A 16878-nucleotide genomic window follows, 5' to 3' on the forward strand; every position below is an offset into this window, starting at 1 on the left:
TATAGTGGTGTCCTATTTTCAAACTTATTTTTGATTTTGGGACATTTTAGAACTGGGGCAGGGTTTAGCTTTCCTTGCCTGAATCTGACTCGAGCTTTACAACAGTAAACAGCCCACCTCTCACTGCCTGGAAAGATGAAACATGGAAGTTGGTTTCTTGGATGTAATGAATAATTATCTTCAGATTCAGAGTATTTATTTGAAACTGGCCATCATTCAGATTGGATCAGGAGATCACCTAGTAATGTGTAAAGTAGGAAGGACTGGCATTTTATGCACATGTACTCAAGGTGTGGGCAAGGGCTAACCTGGTTTTCTCCTCCCCTCCCAGATCGCACTACTATTTGAAGCATACTTTTTCTCAGACAGTTACTGAAAATGGGAGATCAAGTAGACGTGGAGAATGATATGTAGAGAAATAAGGCACAAAGGAAAGCAGGGTCAATCTCTCTTTGCCTTCATTGTCTGTTTCTCAAAAACCAGACTCCCATCACCACTTGTGGATCCTGGGAAAGAAGCAAAAAGCTCAAGAACATGCTAATGTATCCCTTCTTCTGTCCATTCTGCAAGTGAGAATTTTAATTTTGCATCCCTGCTGATGGTTTGGGAAGACAGCTGCCTCTCCTTGTCATTTCTGTGGCTGGAACTGATAACACTGATTGCTAGAACAAAAACTAGATCCAAGGCCTGCCTCCATTTCTATCCCTTGCATAGCAATTCAAGCAATTCATTTCCATCAATGAAGGGAAGAGCCAGTTCTCAATTTTCCATATGCTTGTACAATTGTGATTTGTTTAACCATCTTAAAAATACTAAAGGAAAGCTGGGCTGTAAATCTTACAAATAAATAAATAAATAACTAGAATGTCTATATAACAAGGAAGTTTAGGAAGTTTAGAAGGAATGCTCCACAAATTTTAAGCATACATAAGATTTGTTAAGTTCTACCTAAATCTTACACCTCTTAAGTTCTTGAAGAAAAAAACCTGAATCCTTTCAATCAGCATCATGTAGTCACAAGTAGAGATGGGCACGATCCAAAAAAAATTGCTGATCCAGCTGATCGTGGATCGGTGCCGGTGACGATCCCAACTAAACGATCAACACCGATCATCTCCCGTCCCCGATCCGTGGATCGTGGATCATGGAGGCCAAAGCGAGGCGCGCTGCTATTCCCAGCTATGTGGGAAGGTGGGTGTTGGTGGTGGCCACTGGGCCCGGTGGGCACGGGGAGACAGCGACAAGCCGCCTCCCCTCAGAGGGCAGGGCGTCTGGCCGCTCGCTGGCATCACCCCCCATGTGCCCGCCCGCCAGGCCAAAAAGGAGCGCGCTGGCGAGAAAAGAACGGTGGGTGATGCCGGCGGCATCTGTGTTTGTGTTTGACCGTCTGTGTTTGGCTGTCAGAGCTGCCCATTAGAGTTTGCAGGGATGAGATTGGAGTGCCCATGGCTACAGAACACCCCCTTCCCCCTCCCTCCCCTGGGTGTCTTCTCCCAGCTGGTGACTGCTTTGCTGCCCCGTGGTTGGAAGGAAGCCCTGCTGATCAAGGAAAGCTGGGCTTCCATTCGGGTTTCCAGGGCGACAGAAGGAGGGGAAACAAAGCTCAGGCATTCCCTTGGCTCCGTTGCCCCGGAAATAGATTACTGGTGCCTGAGTGTCTGGCTTCCAGATCTGAGCACGATCCAGCCCTGACCCAGCCCCGATCCAGCCCCCTCCAGATCGCTGGATCATTGGCCGTGGCCGATCACGATCCTCTGAGTCACGATCGTGCGATCGCCATTATTGTGGGGTTTTTTGGATCGTAATGCGGATCGTGCCCATCTCTAGTCAGAAGATCAAAAAAAAAGGGGGGGGGTGCCATCTACCTCTGGAAAAAATTAAATTTATCTGGATCTTGTTATCAATTGATTTCAAAAATGACCAAGCCATATCATCAGAAATTGCTGCCTCTTTGACTGCAATTTTTTTTAGGCTTGTAAAAAAATGTATATCATTAAACCAAATACCAGGTCATAGGGAACATAGGGATCATAGAATCATAGAGTTAGAAGCGGCCATACAGACCATCTAGTCCAACCCCCTGCCCAGTGCAGGATCAGCCTAAAGCATCTCTGACAAATATTCATCCAGCCTCTTCTTGAAAACTGTCAGTGAAGGGGAGCTCACCACCTCCCTAGGCAGCTGATTCCACTTTTGAACTACTCTGACCATGAAAAAGTTCTTCCTAATATCCAGCCGGTACCTTTGTGCATGTAATTTAAGCCCATTGTTTCAGGTCCTACCCTCTACTGCCAACTGGAACAGCTCCCTGCCCTCCTCCAAATGACAGCCTTTCAAATACTTAAAGAGAGCAGTCATATCCCCCCTCAATCTCCTCTTCTCCAAACTAAACATTCCCAAGGCCCTCACCCTTTCCTCATAGGGGTCAGTCCCCAGACCCCTGATCATCCTCGTCACTCTCCTCTTCACCCTCTTGATTTTGTCCACATCCTTTTTGAAGTGAGGCCTCCAGAACTGCACACAATACTCCAGGTGTGGCCTGACCAAGGCAGTATATAGAGGGGCTATGACCTCCTGCGATTTCGACGCTATGGCCCCTTTGATACAACCCAGGATTGAATTGGCCTTTTTTGCCACCGCATCACACTGACTGCTCATATTTAGTTTACAGTCCAGCAAATGCTCAACTTAGAGAATAATCTTCATTATTAAGTAGAGATGGGCATGAAACAGGAAAAAAATGAACCCTGAGTTCCGTGGTTCGTCATGTTCCACGAACCATGAACCACAAACTCACAAAATTGTCCTGTTTCATGAAACAATTTGTTAGGGTCATGATTTGTCAGATCCCAGGGCCCTACAACGGCCCCGTTCATACCCAGAGATGCCAAACTCGCAGGCACCCTCACCCGACAACCTTCCCAGCAAGGACAAGAGCAGAAAATAAGAAAGACGCTTTTCAGTTTCTTTTGAAGCAGCAGCAAATCCAGCCAAAAGCTCTCAAATCCATTCTCACTCCAAGTCCCAGTAACAACTCCTCTCTCTCCCTCTGTCTACTGGAACGGAAAGCAGGAGGCACAGAGCCATGCCTTATATAAGAAACACTCACATAGAGCAGAACAGGAGGTCTCTGGTTGGCAGACAGACCTGCCTAAGAGGGTTTGGAGGGATGAAAGTGGTGTTCCCATGGCTACAGAAGGCCCATCTCCCCCCTGCTTGTTGCTCTCATAGAACAGAATGGGAGATCTCAGATTGGCAGGGAGAGCTGCTTATCAAGGTTATGTGGGCTAAGATTGAGGTTTCCATGGCAACAAAAAGTCTGCAGACATCTCGAGCCTATGTTGCCTAGGGAGTCAATGGATCAGTGCCAGCCTGTCTGGCATCACAAAGCATTCTTGAATCGAACAAATCAGCCCCAAAAGTCATGGATTTTGTGAAAAATGCAGCTCCACAAAACGCATTTTTGCGATACACAAAGAAGCCCAATTTGTCACAAAATTTAATTCATGCTCATGTCTGTTATTAAGGTTTGCATCATGTACAATGCTAGCACAACTGTACTTCATAAATGGCAAATTCTTGCTTCCCCCTTGCTTCAGCCTTTGATTGAAAAACTACGTTGTCCTGATAAATAATAGAGATTAAAGCAGAAACAATGAGTAGACTGAAGGGTAAAATCACCCTCCTTCTATTATTCAACAGAAAATGAGTGAAAGGGAAGGTAAAATCTATGTCAAAGATTTTCCTGACATTATTGTTTAAAAAAATAAACAAAAAGATTAACAGGTATGTCCTTTATAACCCATGTATTTCCCTTCCTTATCCTAGCAGCAGCAAATGGGGAGTGTTGATAAAAAAGGCAGTAGCCTACCAAAACAAGCAACCAGATATAATAGAAATCAGAAATATATCTTCTAGACAGTGGAAATTCCAAAGTATTTATTTTTATTATTGTACCTGTGCCTCGATGCACTGGGCCACAGCACTCTGCCGGAACTCCAACAATAGCCAGCAGAGGCCTCACAGTTCTCACTGCCACTGTAAGATCAAAGAGTTCTACCAGTGACTAAAACCAATCTCCTAGTCAGCATAGGGTCACCAGGTCCCTTACCTTCCCGGAGGGAGGAGGGACATCTGGCTCTTATCTTGCTGGTCTCCTTGCATTCATACTTCATATGTGCGCACTCCGATCAATCTCAATAACATCACTCTCAGAAGTGACATCATCACAGTTGGAGGCAGGCATGCTCTTGCCCTTCACAGGGATCAATTATAGCCCCTGTGAAGCACAGGAGTATGCCCACCACCAGGTGTAATGATGTAATTTGAGAAAGTGATGTCATTGTACCTGTGGGGAGCATGTCTGCTCTGCGCCGGCACAGGATTTCTTTTGCCTTTGGGGCCCATTCCCTGAGGCCTTTTTCCCCGGCCACTCACCAGCCAGGTGAGTCATAGTGGGGGCAGAGGTTGGGAGCAAGGCATCTCCTGTCCCCACTGGGGGACTGGAAGCCCTAAGTCAGCATGTCAAATGAGAACACTTTGTCCTCAGATGGTTAAGTATGCTGTGCTAGAGCAGTTTGTTTTAAAGAGGGTGTTAAATAGAGATGCAATGCTGAGAGCAAAAATATCTACATGCAGTGCAGAGCAAGTTTTGTTATAGTGCTTGAACATTGCATGGCCATGGGACACAGCTGCCTCTGAACCATACATTTATTTGCAGACTTGATGTACGAATGTATAGGTTCCATGGAGCTCAACAGAATTTAGTTCCAAGTAAATGGGTATAAGATTTAAACTTTTGATCCATCTGCTATGCTCACTGAATTGTGTTTGATCTATGCAACCAATGGATGCATTATTTTCTTAAAATTACACATTCAGGTCAAATGAATGTTCATAATGACCATATACAACTATTTGCTCAGATCACCAACCAATGATATTTACAAATTATTTACAAATTTACCAGGAGTGTTGAATAACTACCATCCAGTCTCTAATTTACCATTCTTGAACAAGATGATTGAACGAGTGGTGGCAGAGATTTTTGAATAAAGTGTTTGAATCCATTCCAATCTAGTTTCAGGACTAGTTATTGGACTAAAATGGCACTAGAGCCTCGGTGCATGACAAGCCCCAGAATATATACAGGGGGACTTGTTAATTCTCCTGGACCTCTCAGCGGCTCTTCATACTATAAATCCTGGTATCTTTCTGTACCATCTTTTGGGGATGGGACTGGGAGACACTGTTCTGTGGTGGTTTCAGTCCTACGTTGCAGGTAGGTTTCAGAGAGTGGTGCTGGGGGACTGCTGCTCAGCCCCTTGACCTCTGGCCTACAGGGTACCGCAAGTTTCCATCTCATCTCATCGTGGTCTTAAAGCTAATAAGCTGATCAACCAGAAAAAGACTTCAATATAACTAAAAAGTTATTGCTGTTCAATATTCATTAAAAACACACAGCATTTAAATGCAGCAGCTATATATTTATATACATCTCATGTTATGTTAAAATCAAGGTCTGCTAACAGAGTCATTAAATGATAACTAAAAGAATGAACAGGCTTATTTAGATGAGGATACAGAAATTTTCTTCTCAAATCTGAATAAATTACACAGAAAAAAGAAATGTTCAATAGTTTCTACCGAAGACTTATCACAGATACAAACTCTAAATCCCTTTCTTGGCCTGTAAATCATCCATGTAGGATGGCAAGTGGAAGTGAATTCATTCCTGCAAGAAAAAAATCTTTGGTAATTCGGCCCTCCCAGCTGGCAGCCTGTGGCTGCTTAGGATGGGGGCCACGTTTGCAGCCCCGGAGGGAGAAAGCGGCTATCCCGCTCCTTCCTGTTCACGGGCTTTTGAAGGGGTGGAGCCAAGCCTTGGTGAGGCGGCTCTTCCCCTTCAGCCCCGCAGTTGAGGCTCGTGCGCTCGGGAGGAAGGAGGCTTACCTTTCTTTCCCTTTGAGCGGAGCACGGCCTTGTTGCAGGGCTTCAGCAGCGATGGCGGCGGCGGCAGTGACTACTGCCTTCTGAGCCTGCTGAGCCAGCTGTCCCCTGCCTTTGAAATTAGAGCGTGGTCCGGCGAGGCGAGGCGCAGCCCAGCGAGGCGAGGCCCAGCCCGGCATGGGCTAGCACGGCGGGGCGCAGCTTGGCGCCAGCCAGCACTGTGCGCAGCCCGGCGCATCGGAGTGGTTTAGCTGGCTGCGGCTGGCTTTTTGGAAGGCGCACGGCGTGGGAACGTGGCGGAGAGCAGCGGTTCCGCTGTTCTCTGGGTTTGCTGTTGTGGGGAGGGTGTTCTTGGGCATCTGTGGGAGATTTTGAGAGCGGCCCTGGGAACCCCCCCTCCCCCGTTGTGCTTTATCAAGGGGAGGTTTGTGGTGGCTGCGGCAGTTGGGGGTTTGGGTTATTCTCCCCCCCCCCAGCTTCGTCGGCTGGGTGGCCGCTTCATCTTTATCTCAGCGCTATTGCTGCCTGCAGCTGGGGTGAGGAATTTTGCCAGCCTCGCTTGTTTGGGCATTGAATTTGGGCATTCTTAAACGCCAGCTATATACAGGCTGCTTTGGCTTCTTCCAGAGCTATTACTGGCTGCAGCTGGGGTGAGGAATTGTGCCAGCCTCGCTTGTTTGGGCATTGAATTTGGCTTTATTAAACGCCATCTATATATACATAGATATTTGGCCCAGGGGAAGCCCCCTGGTGGCCATTTTACACGGCATTCTGTTTGGTGTCCATTTTGCCTGGCAAGCAGCATAGCCCAGTCTAATCTATTTTGTCAGACCTCAGAAGCTAAGCAGGGCCAGCCCTGGTTAATGCTTGGAGGGAGGCCGGGTTTCATTGGCAGAGGAAGGGAATAGTAGACCACCTCTGTTTATCCTTGGGTAAAGGTATACGTAGGTTTTAGAGCTGAGATGCCTAAAGGAAAGGCCAAAGGCTCATCTAAGGGCAAGCAGGCTGTCAAAAAGCCTGCTGCAAAGCGTGTGGTTCCAGCTTTGTCTTCCTCAGATGAGGAGGATGAGGGTGTGCCTATTTCCCAGATTTTGGCACACATTGCAGCGCTGGAGAAAGCCAGGAGCGTTCCTCCTGCAACATCAGGGGGGACAGTACGTCAGAAATCTAGTCGGCTAGCCACAAAGTCGGCTTTTCGACGCGATATACTCACACATCTTTCTGCCCTTGAGGAGTCTGCAGGTGTGATGGCTGGCTTGTTGAGCGGTGATGTCCAGGCGGCTGGTGAGGTTTTGGAGGTCCAAGAAGCCAGTGGTACTGAACAGGCCTGGGCGGACGAAGGTGGGCCACTTGCATTGGCTGTGGAACCTCCAGTGGCTGAATCCGCTGAAGATACTGGTAAGAACACTTCCACACCACAGAATTATTCATGGCCTTGGGGGCCTTGGCCTCAAGGAGTTCCCTCTACACTGCCTGGCCATTCACAGGCACTTGGTTCTTAGGCTGGTTCCTCTCAGGCCTTGGCCACGGCCACTGTTGATTCACCATGGAGTCAGCCTAATAATTGGGGACAGTTTGGGGCCGCAGCACCTTCTGGCCATGGACAGTCTTTAGGATCTCAGGTTAATTGGTATGGGGGTGTCCCTCATGGGGCTTCTGGGCAGCCTGCAGTATGGCAGGCTTATCTCCCTGGTGGTTGGGACCCTCAAGTTGGGACGGTGAGTTATGGTATGGTCCCCTTTAATGCATTGCCATTTGGCGATACGGCTCTTCCCTTGGGAGATCATTTAACTCAAGCCACTAGGGAGAAAATCCTACGTGGTGAATATGTAGACATCTTTACCCTTCTCTTTAGGGAACTAGAGAAGAAGGATAAGGAAGATTTAGATGAGCGTGATAAAGAAAAGCTTAAGCGTAGAAAGGTGGATAGGAATTGGCATAATTGGCTGCCTGGAATGTTCATTTATGCGGGTGTCATTGCTCAGGCGCAGCCCTGGCGGGCAGCTCCGCTTTTTCAATATATGGACATTATTTACAAGGGCTATATGGAGTTCTCGGGCACAGCCTGGATGCAATATGACGAGGAGTTCCGTATGAGGGCGGCCCTCAACCCAGCTATGCAGTGGGATCGCATTCACCAGCAGCTGTGGCTGCAGGTAATGTCCCCTGCAAAACCCAATCCGTGAGACCACTCTGATAGCGGGCACTTTCTGCACAAATCTCATTCTCCTTCCGGCCCCCGCACGGCTGCGGGGCAGGCAGTTCAACCCCGCTTGCTCTGTTGGGAGTTTGGGTCTCAAGGGGTGTGCTCTAGGAAATCTTGTTCCTTTCGGCATCAGTGTCCCTTCTGTGGGGGCCCTCACCCCTTCACGGCATGCCCCAGGCAGCCCCAAAAAGGGGGCAAGCACGGTGGGGGTGGGGGCAGTGGCTCCCAGCAGCCTTTTAGTAAAGGGACCCAGCCCAATAAAACTGAGGGTCCTTAGGCAGCTTCTTGAAGGTTATCCCAAGCGCAGTGACGCATTGTTTTTGTTACAGGGTTTTGAGTTCGGTTTTCGAATTCCGTTCCGTGGCAATAGGGTCCCCTTCATGTCACCCAACTTGAAGTCTGTGGTGGGTATGGAGGAAGTGGTACGGGCAAAAATTGCCAAGGAATGTGCGGAGGGCCGGGTGTTGGGCCCATTTTCCTCCCCCCCAGTTCCTTGCTTGTGGGTTTCTTCGCTGGGTGTGGTGCCCAAAAAGGCAGCTGGTGAATTCCGTCTGATCCACCACCTGTCTTATCCCAGAGGTAGCTCGGTTAACGATGCCATTCCAGAGCATCTTTGTTCAGTGCGCTACACTTCATTTGACCAGGCGGTCAAGGTGGTGCGGCGATGTGGGGTAGGTGCAGAGATGGCGAAGTGCGATATTAAGTCAGCTTTTCGCCTTCTACTGGTTCACCCCACTGACTTCGAGCTCCTGGGATTCTCCTTTGAGGGTCAGTTTTACATGGATAGGGCGCTCCCTATGGGCTGCTCTATTTCATGTGCTTTGTTTGAGCGGTTTAGCTCGTTCCTTGAGTGGGCATTGAAGCATCAGTTGCAATGCTTTGATGCCTGTCATTATTTAGATGATTACCTTTCAGTGGGACCGGAGGGATCAGGACAGTGTGCCCGTTTATTAGCGGGCTTTATTGCCCTAGCTGAGGAATTGGGGGTCCCCTTAGCCCATGAAAAGACAGAGGGTCCAGTTACTGTTTTGACCTTTCTGGGCATTGAGTTAGACACCAGGCAGCAAGCTTCCCGTTTGCCTGTGGAGAAACTACGGGACTTACGTGCCCGTCTGGCATCATTCCAGGGGAAACGTGAAGTTTCTCTCTTGGAGCTTCAGCAACTAGTAGGGCATTTGAATTTTGCCTGTCGTGTGGTTGCTCTGGGAAGAACGTTTCTTAGACGCCTGTGTGAGGCAATGAGTAAGGCCAGTAAGCCTAATCATAGAATACGTATTACTAGAGACATGCGGGCGGATATACAAGTCTGGGAGGACTTCTTGGGCTCGTTTAATGGCGTCTCCTTTTGGAGAGAGGATGTGCTGCTTGAAGCAGAGCTTCAAGTTACTTCAGATGCATCCGGGTCTACTGGTTTTGGTGTATATTTTCGTGGGCACTGGTGTGCAGAGCAGTGGCCTGCTGAGTGGGCTGGTCAGGGGCTCACCAGAGACCTGACATTCCTTGAGTTCTTTCCCATCCTTGTAGCAGTTTGTTTGTGGGGGAAGGACCTTGCGAACCACTCTGTGCACTTTTGGTGCGATAAAATGGCTGTGGTCCAAGTTGTTAACTCCTTTCATCCAAATCACGCAGGGTAATGAGGTTAGTCAGGGTTTTTACACTGCAGTGTTTGCGATTAAATATACTGTTTAGAGCAAAGCACATCCCAGGGGTGAGCAACTGCATCGCGGACGCTTTGTCTCACTTGCAGATGGCGCGATTTCGACAGCTTGCCCCTGAAGCCGATTTGCAGCCAGCTCTGATGCTGCAATTTCTGTGGCAGATTGGAGAGCAGAAGCGTGCAGGGCCATTCGTTTAGCAATTGCCCCCAGTACTCAGAGAGCTTATGACCGGGCGGTGCGACAGTTTGCTGCTTTTAGACAGGCGGCTGGTCTGCAGCAGGTATGGCCAATTCCAGCTCTTCACCTTATGCAGTTTTGTGTCGACCGCAAAGGTAAGGGACTGGCAGTCAAGTCAATTCGGAGTCAGCTGGCAGCCTTAGCCTTTGCCAGTAAGGCTCGGGGCCTGTCTGAAGCCACTGGTGATTTTCGGATATGGAAAATGTTGGAGGGGTGTTCCCGGGAAAAGGGAGCTCGGAAGGATGATAGATTACCCATTTCTCCTTCCGTTCTCCAGGGACTAAATTCAGTCTGGGAAGATGTTTGCCATTCTAGTTTTGAGGTCCTTCTCTTCCATGCTGCTGCCTTGACGGCATTTTTTGGAGTGCTGCGGGTGAGTGAGCTCGTCTCGCTTTCCGCTAGGGACACGTCGGGGCGAGCGATGGTAATGCAGGACCTTAAGTTTAAAGGCGAGGCAGCCACACTTAGGGTTCGATGTTCCAAAACTGATCAAAGAGGTTTTGGGTGCGAGATAACGCTTGGTCCTTGTGCAGAGCAGGAGTTGTGCCGTGTACGTGCCCTGCGTTTGTATGTGCAAGCCCGGGGAGAGAGCCCGGGGGTCCTATTCTGTCATAGTGATGGTAGACCCCTGACGAAATATCAATTTTGGGCGGTGACTGGAAGAGCGCTTGGCAAATTGGGTTTCTTGGGCGTCAGATTTGCAACGCATTCTTTTAGGATTGGCGCTGCCTCCACGGCGGCGGCTATGGGTTACCCTGGGCCGGAAATAAAGAAGGTTGGGCGTTGGCGTTCATCCGCGTACAGGTCATATATTCGGCCGCTTCCTTAGGTTGAGCGTGTAGTTAATGCTGTTCTTTCTTTTAGGTGTTGTGTCTCACCGTGGGAGGCTTCGGATCCTCATCTGCAGGCACAGCATGGTGTTTTGGGCGGTCCACCAAGCCAAGAGGACGCAGATGGGGTCCCAACTTGGGCTCAGTGAGTGGGCCACGGTGGAATGGCAGGGCCGGCGGGGCCTTAGGTGGCCTGGGTTGATGCCGCTGCTGTTCAGGGAAAGGAGGGGGCTCCCTCCTCATATCCTGGTCATCCATCTGGGTGGGAATGACCTCGGTTTGATCAAGGGCAAGGCCCTTTCCTTGCAGGCGCAGGCGGATTTGCAGCAGATATGCGTGGCATGGCCCGGTGTCCTGATTTTGTGGTCAGCGATTTTGCCACGTCGTAAGTGGCATGAAGGTCTTGACGCCCGGGGTATGAATGAGGCAAGGCGCAGGGCTAATAGTGCTCTTTTAAAAGCTCTGGGTAATGGGTTGGGGATTTATTTGCCCCACCCCAGAATACGGGCTGCTGCTGCCCACCTCTACAGGGATGATGGGGTTCACCTCTCAGAGGCAGGTAACGAACTTTTTCTTGAAGATTTACGGCAAGGGCTCAGGATGGCCATAAGCCACCTGTGGGGAGCAAGGGCCTAAGCAGAGGCTTGGCCCTGCCCATGACAGGATAGAGTTGAAAAAAGGGAGCGGGCCGGCGAGCACCCTTGGCATATCCCCACTAGGGGGATTGCAGTCTGTCAGGATTGGCTGGTGGGCTTCATGGTGACCAGCTGAGAGGGCAGACTGCTACTGGGACCCCCTAGGTTGAGTCCTTCACTCGGGCTGCATGGCGGAGTGGTTGGAACTTCAAAGGGGAACCATTTGCCTGGCCGGCCGGGTTGCAACCGTGTGCTGTATGGCTTGCACCCGGGGCAACGGGGCTCGCCCAGACAGGTCAGGGCAGCCGTCCTGGTGCGGACACCGGGCCTGACCTGTACCGCAGTTAGATCCCTTGCCGTATTTGCAGTTTGTTAAATTGTTTAATAAAGTGGCCCTTTTAAATACCCAGATACTTTGTCTGCCTCTTTATTCCTGACTGGGGGGGCAATTTGGCCCTCCCAGCCAGCAGCCTGTGGCTGCTTAGGATGGGGGCCGCGTTTGCAGCCCTGGAGGGAGAAAGCGGCTATCCCGCTCCTTCCTGTTCGCGGGCTTTTGAAGAGGTGGAGCCAAGCCTTGGTGAGGCGGCTCTTCCCCTTCAGCCCCGCAGTTGAGGCTCGTGCGCTCGGCCCACCCACCCTCCCTTTACCAGTGCAGGAGAGCCGGTCGCTGGTTGCCAGGGCCAGGTAGGAATTTTTTCTCCGTTCCCCTTATTGGCTGATGGGGAGAGGAGTTTTTTGCCTACCTTGCACTGCGTGCTGGGTTGGGGGTTAGTTTATAGGTGGAGCCGTAAATAGGTAATCATTTGGCAGGATAGAGTTGAAAAAAGGGAGCGGGCCGGCGAGCACCCTTGGCATATCCCCACTAGGGGGATTGCAGTCTGTCAGGATTGGCTGGTGGGCTTCATGGCGACCAGCTGAGAGGGCAGACTGCTACTGGGACCCCCTAGGTTGAGTCCTTCACTCAGGCTGTATGGCGGAGTGGTTGGAACTTCAAAGGGGAACCATTTGCCTGGCTGGCCGGGTTGCAACCATGCGCTGTATGGCTTGCACCCGGGGCAACGGGGCTCACCCGGACAGGTCAGGGCAGCAGTCCTGGCACGGACACCAGGCCTGACCTGTACCGCAGTTAGATCCCTTACCGTATTTGCAGTTTGTTAAATTGTTTAATAAAGTGGTCCTTTTAAATACCCAGATACTTTGTCTGCCTCTTTATTCCTGACTGGGGGGGGGCAATATGGTACCATAATACTATAGAAATAATATGGGAACTGGTATTGATTAAAGCATGAATATCCAAAGTACATGGGTGAACATAGATGTGACTTCCCTTCCTGAAGACCATGCCATTCTTCTGCCATTCTTCCATCTACAAACCAGAGTATAAGCACCAGTCTTCCCTAAGGCCAGCAAAGGGTCACAGTTCAGATCAAGTGAGTTCAACTTATCTATGAGCAAATGAACCCATCCAGGTTTAAAAGAATCTAGTACTGACAGTGAAATTAGGGATTCCTTACTCTCTAGATTGATTGCAAGCTAATATTTAATTAACCATTAACTAGGCTTTAAAAGAGATTGTCTTCTGCCCAGTTTCCAATAGCAAGGAGGATGAGGTGATACATCTAGGACATGCTAAAATTGATCTAAAAAATTTTATCTGGATTATATCTAGTCACGTAGCCAGTCTACCAATCCACATTGGAAGAGCGTACAAAAAGAGTGAAATTATTTTTGTTCAAAATGCATCCAAAACTGCAGGAACATATTGAGCACCCGTGGTTAAAAAAAAATCCTGAAAATTGCAACTGTACTCTTAGTATTTATAGATATCTCTTTAGTGTGTAAAGCCAAAGAGAGTGAAAGTTGAAATGTAACTCCCAGATATTTATAAGATTGAACTTCTTCCATAATGTGACTTAAGATATTCCAGCGTAATAATTTCATCCTATGAGATCTAGCAAAAACTAGAAGCAAGGTTCCATCTTATCCCCCATGCTTTTCAACATCTACATAAAGCTGCTGGGAGACATCATCTGAAGATTTGGCTGAGTTGCCACCAACAGGCAGATACTCAGCTCTATCCTGGGCTTCCAGCAGTCCACAGGGAGGCTGAGGAAACCATTAACAGGTGTCTGGAGGCAGTTTTGAAATGGATGAGGACGAACAAACTGAAACTTAATCCCAACAAAATGGAAGTGCTACTTATGACTGGAAGGTTTGACCCAGGAAATGAGGTATCTCCTGTTCTAGTGAGGGTTCCTCCTAAAAGAACAGTTTTGTAGCTTGGGCTTACTGCTAGACCTAGAACTCCTGCTGGATAAACAGGCAGTACTAGTAGCCAGGGGTGCCTTTCACCAGCTTCGGCTGCTGAGTCAGCTGCAGCCTTCCTGGACAGGAAAGAACTTTTCACTGAGGTGCATACCCGGGTAACATCTCAATGAAATTACTACAGTGAGGCTTGAAGACAGTTTTGAAGCCTCTCTGGAAGTTGCAGTTGGGACAGAATATGGTGGCCAGAATGTTGATTAGAATGGGTTGTAGGGACCATATCAGTCCAGTCTTGTTCTATCTACATTGGCTTCCAATTTGCTTCCAGGGGACATTCAAGGTGCAGGTATTAACCTTTAAATCCCAATAATGGCTTGGGGCCAGCATACCTTAAGAACGATCTTCTCCCATATGAGCCTACCTGGCCACTCCAGATATCTTTGGAGGCCCTGCTTCAGGTGCCCCCAGCAGTTGAGGCAACTCAAAATAGGGCTTTCTCTGTCGTGGCATTCAAACTTTGTAGCTCCTGCCCCACGGAGATGTGTCTGCTTCCCTCCATCATTGGCTTCTGCTAGTGGGTAAAGACTAGAGATGGGCATGAACAGAAAAAAAATGAACATGATGTTCATTGTTCATTGCCATCCACGAACAGGGACTCATGAACAACCACGAACATGTCCCTGTTCACGAACATGTCTGTGGTTGGCTATTCGTGGGGGCCAGCAGACTCTCCTCCAGCCATCATCCAAGTCAAGATCCCTACTGCACCACTTCCAGAAACCTGACCTGAGCAGGGACCAGGAAAGGTACTAATAATAAATAATAGCTTGGCCCCAGAGCCTGGCAGCAGCCCTGGAACTTGAAGGGGTAGATCCCTATCCCACCACAAACAAAGAAAATTCAAGCTCAAATGCACTCTATCAAAATGCTGACAGCAACTTTCTCCCTCTCCACTGTCTGCAAACTAAGCCAGAGCTGGGAGCCCCCCTCCCCCCTGCTCTTTGCTCCCTTGTTGTAACAAATTTGGAGCTCCACACTTGAAAGGAAGACCTGCCTATCAAGCTAAATTGGGTTTAGATTGGGGTTTCCAGGGCAACAGCAGGAGTTCAGACAGAGTTCAGACAATCCCTGCCTAAGTTGCCAAGGGAATTGATTGCAGGTGCCAGACTGTCTGGCTTGAAAAACAGCAACAAACAGCAACAAACGAGGCTTGCAACGACCACCTGTTCATTTAGAAATGGGGTCTCATGATCATGAACAGCTTGTTTGCGAACAGCAGATTGGGCTGTTCGTGGCTTTTTTTTGCTCGTATTGCTGTTTGTGATCATCTCTAGTAAAGACTTGCTTTGTTTGGCATGCCCCCAATATGTGTGTTTCTGTGTTTATATGGTTTTATTGAATCATTTTTAGATATTTTATTTTAAATAGTTTTAATATTGAAATGTTTAATGTTTTTATATTTACCATCTTGGGAACCCTACTTGGGTGGAATAGATAGATAAATATTAAATAAATAATAAATATGTATTAAATTAACAGCAACTAAATAGACACTTCTTATACATTCAGTTATCTACTAGATAGTGAGGACTAAGCTACTACACTATGCTCAATATTGTCTGTGGCAACAGATTTATGACAAGATTTATACACCAGATTGGTAGATAGTATGGCCAAGAGAAACATCATTCTAAATCACTGGCATAGAATTGTGGAACCTTTGTGGAATCACTATGGTAAAACAAACACTGTAAAGGAAAAGGAAAATATACTGGAAACTAAAGGATTTCCACAATAAACTATACTAAACACAATCTGGAAATTTGGTTATAATAGCCAAGCTAGCATTCCTTTTAGATGGAATATTTTACTGAAGCAGACAGTAATAATTACCTTGGATAAATCATATATACAGTTTGCCTGAAAGACTCACCTGATGGCCATGAGAGTGGTGAGCTAGCATGTGTTCCATATAACAATGAAGATATTTCACCCTAACTATTTTGCTTTGAATTGGGGATTCAGGAAGAAATTTATCACATAAACTAGGTTAAAGTGGAATTTTTTTAGTGAATCATAACTTGATCCTAAAATCTCTCAGTTGTTTTAACCTGATTTGTCATGGAACCCTCAAATACATAAAAGGCTATTTAAATAAGTAGTTTGAACATTAGATGGTCATAGAGCTGCCAGGTCCCAGGGGCCAAAGTGGAGGGGGCAGTGCACATGCCCTCCTGCACTCCCCCATCACATTGGAAAATGATGTTATTTTCCAACGTGATGAGGGAGCCATGTTATTCTGAAGTACATGATTTGAGTCCAGTGGCACCTTACAGACCAACAAAGTTTTCAGGGTATGAGCCTTCAGATATGAGTAGGAATGGAGGTCCCTGAGCCAAAAAGTGGATGGGGTGTTACAAGGAATGGATCAGAATACAAAGGTACAATGCAGCTTGATTAGATGGGACGGGTGTAGCGAAGGATATCAGGATGTAAAGGTACAATGGTGCGATGCAGCTTGTACCAGCAGAAATTTGCATCTGTAGTACAATAAGAATCCTATATCTCTATTCAGCCCATGGGTTGTCCATTGTTCTGAATTTGTGAATGAACTCCATTTCAGCCGTCTCATGTCGTAATCTCCCCTAGAAGTTTCTTTGAGGATAGCCACTTTTAGGGCAGCAGTGGATTGTCCTGTATGTTCTTCCACTGTTTTTTGAGTGTTGTGATTTCTAATGTCAGATTTATGCTTAGGGACTGACTTGTTTGTCCAATAGGGGCGTACATAATGGAATAAAAGAAACTGAAGATACACCTGAGAATCAGTTTTATTTTGTTAAAGCAGCTTCCAGAATGCTGAACCAAATCCGGGAACTGAAATGGTAACAATTAACGAGTCCCTCTCACTAAAGAGTTGATGTGTTTCATTTTGCTTTGTACCTTGCAGAAGCAGGCTGGCACTGGACTCACCTCACAGGGCAGCATCTTTTTTTCCTGAATAGTATTCACCTGTCACATTTCAAGGGTAGAGACTCTTATATTATTAATTAACTGTTGGCAGGAAGGGGGAATGAACGCAATGCACATGAGTGCCCCTC

The 16878-nt window shown here is 47.8% G+C and overlaps 1 protein-coding gene across 1 annotated transcript; it reads left to right on the plus strand.

The window, feature by feature from the left end:
* Nucleotides 1–7195: 7195 nt before the first annotated feature.
* On the plus strand, nucleotides 7196–12058 carry LOC129336035 (uncharacterized). Its single transcript, XM_054988993.1, has 2 exons — nucleotides 7196–7347; nucleotides 10915–12058. Exons 1-2 carry the CDS (start codon nucleotides 7197–7199, stop codon nucleotides 11514–11516), a joined length of 753 nt encoding a protein of 250 aa, XP_054844968.1. The 5' UTR covers nucleotide 7196; the 3' UTR covers nucleotides 11517–12058.
* The last annotated feature ends 4820 nt before the right edge of the window (nucleotides 12059–16878 follow it).

The sequence above is a fragment of the Eublepharis macularius genome, chromosome 9, assembly GCF_028583425.1.
Source record: "Eublepharis macularius isolate TG4126 chromosome 9, MPM_Emac_v1.0, whole genome shotgun sequence".
Classification (NCBI taxonomy): Eukaryota; Metazoa; Chordata; class Lepidosauria; order Squamata; family Eublepharidae; genus Eublepharis; species Eublepharis macularius.